Source organism: Phalaenopsis equestris, unplaced genomic scaffold, assembly GCF_001263595.1.
Source record: "Phalaenopsis equestris unplaced genomic scaffold, ASM126359v1 Scaffold000002, whole genome shotgun sequence".
Taxonomy (NCBI): Eukaryota; Viridiplantae; Streptophyta; class Magnoliopsida; order Asparagales; family Orchidaceae; genus Phalaenopsis; species Phalaenopsis equestris.
Window position 1 is genome coordinate 74,722,735 of NW_018164444.1, and position 9,309 is coordinate 74,732,043.

At 31.8% G+C, this 9,309-nt stretch overlaps 1 protein-coding gene across 1 annotated transcript; it reads left to right on the plus strand.

Annotated features, from left to right (window-relative positions):
* Positions 1-200: 200 nt before the first annotated feature.
* Positions 201-4,923, plus strand: LOC110018901 (glutamic acid-rich protein-like). Its single transcript, XM_020716381.1, has 3 exons — positions 201-514; positions 4,304-4,362; positions 4,456-4,923. The coding sequence occupies exons 1-3, from the start codon at positions 386-388 to the stop codon at positions 4,805-4,807; spliced, it is 540 nt and encodes a 179-aa protein (XP_020572040.1). The 5' UTR covers positions 201-385; the 3' UTR covers positions 4,808-4,923.
* The last annotated feature ends 4,386 nt before the right edge of the window (positions 4,924-9,309 follow it).

Below are 9,309 nucleotides of genomic sequence, written 5' to 3' on the forward strand. Positions count from 1 at the left end.
AAGAGAAACCCCATCTAATACAACCTTTTTAACTAAGGACTAAGAAGCATTTGGTGAAACAAAAGGTTCCAATATAGCCTTTTTTTGTGGTATCTTGAACAAGGTTTGCTTTGGAGGGTTATGATCGCTCCAAAAAGCATGAGCTTAATCCTATCCATCCAAAGCAGCATACATGGCTCTGATGAGTACCGAGGTGATGGGAGAAGATCCCATTCTTTCAAAACCCTAACATTTCCCGTAAAACCCTCCCGAGTCGTTCCGACAGATCCCGTTTGTTTGGGCATTCGATTTGTTGGGTGACCGTAATTTAGGGTTTCCTTCTCTTCTTCTTCTTCTTCTTCTCTAGTTTTCCCTTTTTCTTTCTCTCTCTCCATAGCTTCCAGAAATGGAAACCGTCTGCAGCCACGAGAGCAACAGAGCTGCTCTTGATTTAGTTTTGATGCGTCTGATGGAATCTGCTGCGCTGGAAGTGATTTTGGATGCTGGGAAGTCTCTTTTTTGGCTTCTATGCGTGGTATCAGTTTCTGTCTTTCTTTTTTCTCTGGTTGTTTGGAGAATTTGCGCACTGTTTTGAAGTTAGATTAAAGTTGTAATCTTTTGATAAATCGAGGTTAGATGCATAGTTTTTGTGTTTAAATAAGTTTCTCTCTGCAAGTTGTCTCTTTTTTTTTTTTTGGTTGTCAATGAATTCTAGGATTCCCTGTTTATGGTAGCGTTAACTAACTTACGAAAATATAAAGATCAATATGAATGCGACGTGAGAAATTTAATGTTTCTTTTTCTTTACTGGTTTTGATTGTGGACCTGATGGATGTATCATTGCCTTCTAAAATGTATGGTTTAACTTTCTATTAATAGATGATAGGGCTTGTATTTAGGGTGTAAGATTTACATATTTTGATATTTTCTTATACATTTTTATGACTTCCTTTTCTTCATTTTAGTTATGGATCAAAAGATTGCCCATTTGACTTCTCATATGTTGTATCTTCACTTTTGTAGGCTTGAATCCTACCATATGTTTGGGTTGGAAAAAAAAAAATTCTAATGTTTTTACTTTGAGGTTCCACTTCTCCTGCCTATCTTGTTTACCAGTTACGGATTTTTTTCCCCTAATGCGTTTAATTTCACATAACTGTAGCAACATTGGTGCTCATTTTTAATATAGTGCAAAAACCTTGGGAACTATTGGTTGGATTCTTGGATAGTTGGGTTATGGAAAACTGATTGTATTCTCCCTTATTTCAAGCTGTAAATCTGGTATAGCCTGTAGTTTACTGCTTCTTGGGGTGCAAAATTGTCTCAAGTCAGTTTTTTGACCATTTTATTGTTGAAGGGGCATTGAAAATGCATTTTATACTAAAGCTCATGATGAATGTGCGTATACATTTGGCTCGCTGCAGTAAAGCAGCTGCAGATTTTACATTTTAGTACTGGTTAAAACATCTATGACAAGCTATTAACCACTTTCCAATTAGAAAATTAGAAATCTGGCTACTTTGACACTGAATGGCGTGCTATGGATTCCTGTAACTAGACAAGGTTTATTGCCTTGTTCTTGTAATAGAACATCTGGAAATCATGGTTTGCCACTTGAGTACTTCAAACTAATTTAAGATTGTCTTAATTGTACATATTTTTAGTGTTCATCTCATGAATAGATTTTAAGATAGTAGCATGTGTTCTCTTTGATTTTGTTATGTTTCTGCCTTTTCTATTAAATATGTTTAAACTTGCTTAAAATTTTCCTATTTTATTCCTTATATGTATATTTTTTAAAATCCAATTGTTCTCAATGTAGGATATCAGAAAGTTTTGTACTCATTTGTAATTCTCCATGTAATGGATTGTGTATCATGATTATTTTTCATTCAGAACATGAAATTACTTAATTACTTCGAAAGCTGTCTATAAATGTTATTAAACACATAAAAATTTGTTTAATTTTTAACCTAGTAGTATTTATATAATAGAATTTTTTTTGTTATTAGGTATTCTGAAATGTACTTGCTTAAGTTTAAGGCATATCTAAAGCTCGAGTTACTTTCTAACCTATGATCATACTGGGCAACTTTGTAGTGTTGTGCTGTTTTAGATAAACATTGGGGGCATTCAATTCTATGAATGCCAGATTGAAAAGCAGTTGTTTTTGTTTTCAAACCGAGCCTCTTAATTGAAATGTGATAATGTTAATTATTGGAATGATGAAGATTGGGGTGAATTGTCTAAAATCCTTTTTTTTAAATAATTGTTTAGGTAAAATATATATTTTTATATAATTTTTAGTCCGTGAAAGAGAAGTTAAGCAAGCTCATTCTTTTTGAGCTGCTGTTTATGTAAATAACAACTCTTCTATTGGATTGCTCCAGAACTTTGTCTTTGATTTCTTCACATGTCACTTATAAGAATTTCAAAACAGAAAAAAAAAAAAAACTAAAGCAAAAAATGTAAAATTAAATGCAATTAGTTATTTATATTTTTGGGTAATTACTTTGTTTGCTACATTAATTTTCCTACTATGTTCAGCTTGGTTTTTTGGTTTTGCAATCCCTTGATAGGTCCTTTAGCTTTTCTATCCATGTAGATATGAAGGCTGGCTTCTGTTAATGGCGAATGTACTTTATGTCTTAAGGATTTTTTTACTAGTGATGTATGGCTGGCTTGTGGCCCATAGCCGGTAGTTTTTTATGAAAGTACAAATTTAAAATTATGATGAAATTTTTACATTGAAATAATATTCTAGAAAACATGTTTTGAAAACCAAATTGACATAACAACAGAGAACATAAGGGTGTTCAACTTGCATGGAACTTTAAGCGTTACAAGGCATATAAAATCCAGATTAATGGAATTGATAAACTACATAACTAGTTAAAAAAATAAAATGAATGCAAGCTGAGCTTTCTAAACTTATGTGAAACCTCTTTTTTAATGATTTCAATTACTTTTGCGAGCACATGATAGAAATCATAAAGAATTGAACCAAAAAATATTTTTCATGCTTTTAAAAAATGTACAATATTGGAGGTAGATTTAAAGAAAAGGAATAATGGTTATTGAAGGAGAAAGAACTACTAAAATGCCACTTGCAAGAAAATCATCAACTTAGGATATGTTTGGGGGGGCTGCAACTGTTTGAAGAAGTTGTGAAGTTGCTGCATAAGAAGCTGCTGTTCAAAAACCTGTGGTGGTTATTACAAATCTTTTTTCTTAAAAAGTCAGACAACAGGTTTCTAGCAGCCACCGGGGCAAAATATAGCTTTTTGAAAACGCAGGCAAAATGCAGTTTTGCTAAATAGGAAAAACCATGGTGTGATGAAACAGACACCTTATTGCGTGCCCCAAACACATCGTTAGAAAAGTAAAAATAAATATATGATTAGATAACCAAACCAACTTCATGGAGGAAACGATTTTCCTTGATTTTCTTAAAAAATATTGCCGCCTCCAAAAGACCTAAGCAACTTGAAAAAAACCTATAACATTAAAAGTTCTCATATAAAATGAAGCGCTGAGATCTTGCTCTCTTGTAAATTGAGCAGCATTTTGTAATTATAAACTGTTATCATTGTTTTTCATTTCCCGAAATCGATTGGTGAAGTAAATAGATGGTAATGTAATGCCTTGCAGGCTTTATTTTTCCCTATTTATAAATATAGATAGCGCAACATTTAAAGAAATACATTAATCGTATGTAGTTATTGTCATTTGAGCTAACTGATATTATGATCTTTACTAGGGATTTCTTTTGTTATTGGTTCTAAGAATTCTACATTTCACACTTTTGATTTAATATGAATTGTGATATATTGCTTGAACAACTACACCATGGTTTCACATTAAGTAATTGCGGAGAAGCTCAATGGCCTCTGTGGGTGTAGCGAGGACTTGTTTTGCACAGCAAAATGAAGGTTTAATAGCTTGTTCATCTTAACCATAAACATGAACAGGGAATCCATTAGTAAAATGTTAATGAAATAAAGTGGAGAGAGGGGATTGCGAGCCTGCAAGAAAATTATTTACTGTAGAACTATTTCTTGGAGTCATTGATCTCTAAATGAGTAAATGGGTGAATATTTTATTTTTTATATTGTTTTCATGATTGTTGAAACCTACTATTTTATTGTCCATTGCGTCTGTCTAGTTTTGCTTCTTTTTTTTTTTGGTTTGGTTTGGTTTTGTTCAGCTTTGTTTAGCAACACCTTTTTCCTCTCAATTACATAATGTTGCATGTATTTCAATTGAATTATGTTGTTAATTATTCTAAACTTTATCAATAAGCTTAGTTTTTTTCTTGATGCAGATTGGATCTGCACCTAGTGGAACAGATTTTTTAACTGAAAACTGTGAGATAATTAAACAGTAAGCTTTTCCGATGCCAAATTATATTGTTGAGAGGTAAATCAACGTTCCTATGCTCGTCTGATACTTTTATTCTGTTTCTCTGCTTTGTAGGTTTCTTCTATCATCTCTAAGGATGACCAGAGGTGAATCCATGCCCGAGAACAAGGATGATGGCGGCTCTGACGAGGATGATGATGAGGAGGATGAGGATGATGATGATGATGGAGGCGAGCAAGATGATGATAAAGGCGAAGAAGATTACTCGGGGGATGAAGGGAACGAAGAGGATGATGAAGAGGATGAGCTTGAGGCAAATGGTGGAGGTGCTGGAGGTGGAAGCGATGATGATGATGATGATGAGGAGGAGGAGGATGATGATGAGGATGATGATGAGGATGGGGAAGATGAGGACGAGGATGAAGAGGATGAAGAAGACCAACCACCTCCTAAGAGGAGGAAGTGATCTGTTGTTCATGTTAAATGTTTTCATTGTCATTGGTTTTCCCAATGTGCAAGGATTGTGTCATTGTGGTTGATTTTAAATTAAGTTTTTTATTTTTTTTTTGGGTATTTCCTTAGATTAAGAAAAGAGATTGGCATTTTGGGAGATCCTTTTATTATCTATCTGACTTTGCTTTCATTATCTGACTCTTTTTTTTTTTATTTTTTGGGTAGTTTTTGCCCTTTTTTCAAGTTTATCTTGATGAATTTATAGTACTGTTGGGTGATGCATGCATGTGACTTGTTAGAATATAAGTAAATGTGTTCTATTTTAGCTGCGCTTACATACATTTCACATAATTCTTAATTATTTATCTATTTAATTTTGAAATTTATATATATATTTATATATTTTTTACATTTTTTATGATTTTTTTTTATTTTTATATTTGAGTAAATAAAATACAAATTTTAAATCACATAAAAAATGTTATTATTATTAAATTTTAAAAGTGAAATATATACATAAGTTTATGGCAACATAGGGTTATTAATGTAAGTATCAAACATTATATATTTGATATGTAAATACATGAGAATTATGTGGCAAGTCTGTACATTTTATTTTATTTTAGTATATGATATTTTTTTATGAGGACTTTGATTGGAATGTACAAAATTATCACATGTAAGATATTTACTTAAAAGAGGTTTGTTAAGCATATAACTTTTAATGTATGCATCTATAAATAACCCAAAATTAAGAGCTTATTCTCTTGCAGTAAATTGAGGCATTTACATGCATGCAACACAATTCACTATTTATTTATATATCTGACAGTCGATATTATATATATATATATATATAACATTTAAATATTTAATATTACATAAAAAATATAACTATTAGTTTGTCATAAAATAATTATCTATAGGGGTGAATCTACATGTATTTTGAGCAAGAAGCATATCAAATTCAAATTATCCAAGATCCTATTTCAAGAAGTTTATAATTACACTGATTGTCTCGAGAATACGGCCCAATAACACTAAAAGTAATCATATCTAAGGCTAATTAAGTCCCGACCAAACACATACAATGTTATCAAATAATCAATCAGAAGGCTAAATAATTTCTAAACTTATTTCATTTTTATAGTCAAATTGAGTGTCTCGACGAGAGAAATCCAATGAGCCTGAAATCATTTAATTTTAAGATCATGTGGTTTTCTTTTCCAAGTTTTTTTCTCATAAAAAATATAGTTCTCTTATATCTCTATCTGTGTGTGGAGTAAAATTATATTGAATTAAGACATAAGATTTCTCTACTGCTGAGAAATTTCTAATACGCAGCAATTTGGCGCGGTCTATAAGAAAAAAAAATCTTACATTTGTAGAAGTATGAATAAAATGACTAATAAGTGTAATGCTCCAACAATACAATATCCTATTCCAATGCTCACCATTATAGGAAATAATCTAAAATTCAAGGACGCCAAGCCTCTACTTTGTTCTCATGACATACATCATCTTATTGGTGAACGTGTCTCTTTTTTGTCCCTTGAAGGCCGCATGCATAAAATAGAGGAAAATGAGATTCTTTAGTTTATACATGAAGATTGAGAACAAGTTTTAGTGCACATAGATATTTTTTTTTGACCCAATAAATAAATACCAATCAGAGATGCTAATTAGAGAATGCTCCTCCAACCTCCCCTCCTCATCTGGAGTTCATCCACAACTAGGCCAAGAAGCTAATCTCTTAGACATTGCTAGTTCTACACATTCGTACAACTAATGCATGCCATTAACACTCAAATTCACAAATATACATTGTTGACACATGTGACTATTTATTATGCTATTACATGCTATGAATTATTACATTTTATAATACTCCTAAAAGGCGCACCCTAAGAGATATGCTCCATGGAAACTAATAATGGATATAATCATCACTCAAAAGACTCTTTGAGAGCAAGTGACGCACAAAGTTTCTAATCATACTCCTGAAAGGCACGCCCATAAGAAGTTGAGCGTTAATCTTGACAATAATGAAGAGCATTGATGTTTACAAGAGTCATATGAAATTAAAGAAAATATAAAATAATAAAGAACTTCAAAAAAACATAGGAAATTAAAGAAAATGATCAAAATATAAAATAAAATGTGTTGGATTCAGGAAACTAAGAATAGTTAATGAAATAAAATCAGAATATATTAACATCAAATAAATTTTAAATAATTTCTAAACCATTAAAGCAACGATAATTCATAAAATTCAAAATAAAAAAATCAAAATAAAATGAAATCATATCTGATTGAACTTCTTGGCCATGTGAACTCTGTGATTTTCTCATGAGTAGAAAAGATATTTTAGTTACTTAAATAAATTTTCTTTGTAATTTTATATTTATTGAAATAAATAATTCTAAAAAATTGAAATATATTTTTGAAAATTATGAGATAACATTTGAAATATTAGTTGACCAATGGGTGATCATTTTAGTTGACCAATGGATACAATTTTAACTTTAACTTCATTGAAAATAAAATTCAAATGGTTATAGATTTGGTTTTCATAAATAAGAAAATAGTTGCATCAATGTAACATGTTGGTGATGCAAACAAACAACTTAGAAGGTCATACATGATTCATACTCATAAAAAATAAAGCTCACCCTATAATGCAATTATCACAGTAATTGAAGGTGAACAGAATCCAGCTAAAGATCAGTGAAGACCAAACAAATATCACATTTTCATATATATACCAACACAAGAAAAACAATTATGTTAATCTCTCTATGATGCAACAGAGTTCTTATTTATTTTAGAACACATACAAAGAGACAGAGGGATTTAGCAGTGTTAAAAGTTAAGATGAGCCAGATTAAAAGTTTTTTGGACAGCCTCATGCCAAGCTTCCAACTTCTTCTCGCGTTGCTCTTCGTCTAATTTGGGCAAGAAATTGATAATTTCCTCACCATTTCTGCCTGAGAAGATTTGCTCTTCAGTCCAAACTCCAACGGCTAAGCCAGCTGCATATGCTGCACCAAGGGCACTTATCTCTGGATCTAGAGGCCTCACAACCGGACGCCCCAAGAGATCAGCCTGCATTTATTTTGATACAAATCATATCATAATCATAAATAGCCTTGATGGATGGGTAACTTCATGAATCATATGAACATGTTCAATAACTAAGCATGGAGGGCTGAGTTAGAGTTATCTCTTAGATTGCTTGACAGAGTTCAATTATAGGTTGTTTGAAGTTTTTGGCATCTTCAAGGTTGGGAAGTTCCAAGTTATACAGTTTAAGCTGGTATATAGATAAGTATTTGAGACCAGACACATATAACCATGCTCCAGCTTCAAATCGAGTCGTAATTTGTGTTGTTAATTTTTTTGGTAGGAATGTTTGTTCATGCACATTCACTTTGAGTGATTTAATTATTTTATGCTTATGAAATTTTGATATGAGTGGCTTTAAACTTAGAGACAAAATGCGAAATGAATATATCCGTGATAGAGTTGGTGTAGCTCCGGTGAAGGATAAAATTAGAGAAAGTCGTCTTAGATAGTTTGGTCACACTAGGCGTCGACCATCTGATGATCCGATTAGAAGAGTAGATGTTTTAGATTCGACTTATTTTAAGAAAGGTAGAGGTAGACCTAGGAAAACTCGGGCTTATTGTATAAAAAAATGGTCTTAATTTATTAGAACTAAATGAAAGTATGATACTAAATAGGACGCAATGGAGAAAACTGATTTATGTAGCCGACCCCACATAGTGGGATTAAGGCTTTGTTGTTGTTATTGTATGCTTATGAAATTTTGAACTGTGGATATTTTAGTCATTTATATCAAAGCATCACAATCAGCAGGGAAACAAAACATGTAATAAATTATTCGAAATTTCAAGCAACATGTACACGACAAGCTATGCAAACAATATCATAATAAAGCTTCAGCCACAACAGCTTTTGAACTTTTTTCTCCAAGTCTCAATTAGCTTTCCCAACTACCACCAAACCAACATAACCTTACTTGTGAGTTCTGTTGAAGCAACACATAAATGAAAAAATAGACAATAAATCAATAAACAATTTTAAGGTGAGGTCTAAAACTTAGTATTAAATTGATCAATTAACCATTTCAACATGGAAATGATTTGCACATAACCAGGATTCGTTTAGAATAAAGCAGTTGTCTGTAAAACTGAAAAACTTCTGTGATAAAAGTACAGTTTTTAAAGGCTACTGTTGATGTCACAGAACTTTCCCTTCACAAAAAATAAGAAAGCTGATTTCTCGCAACCATCACGGTTTAGTATATTGGTTATGAAGAACTTATTCTCACCATGAAATTATGCAATAGCAAGACATAAAATTATATAATATCAAAGAATGAAAGAAAACATATAATATCAAAGAAGTCGAACGTGCCCAACAGAACCAGCAAAATGCATCCATATGGCAGCAAGGACATAAAAGTAAACAAAACTAAAGAAATAAAAAGGG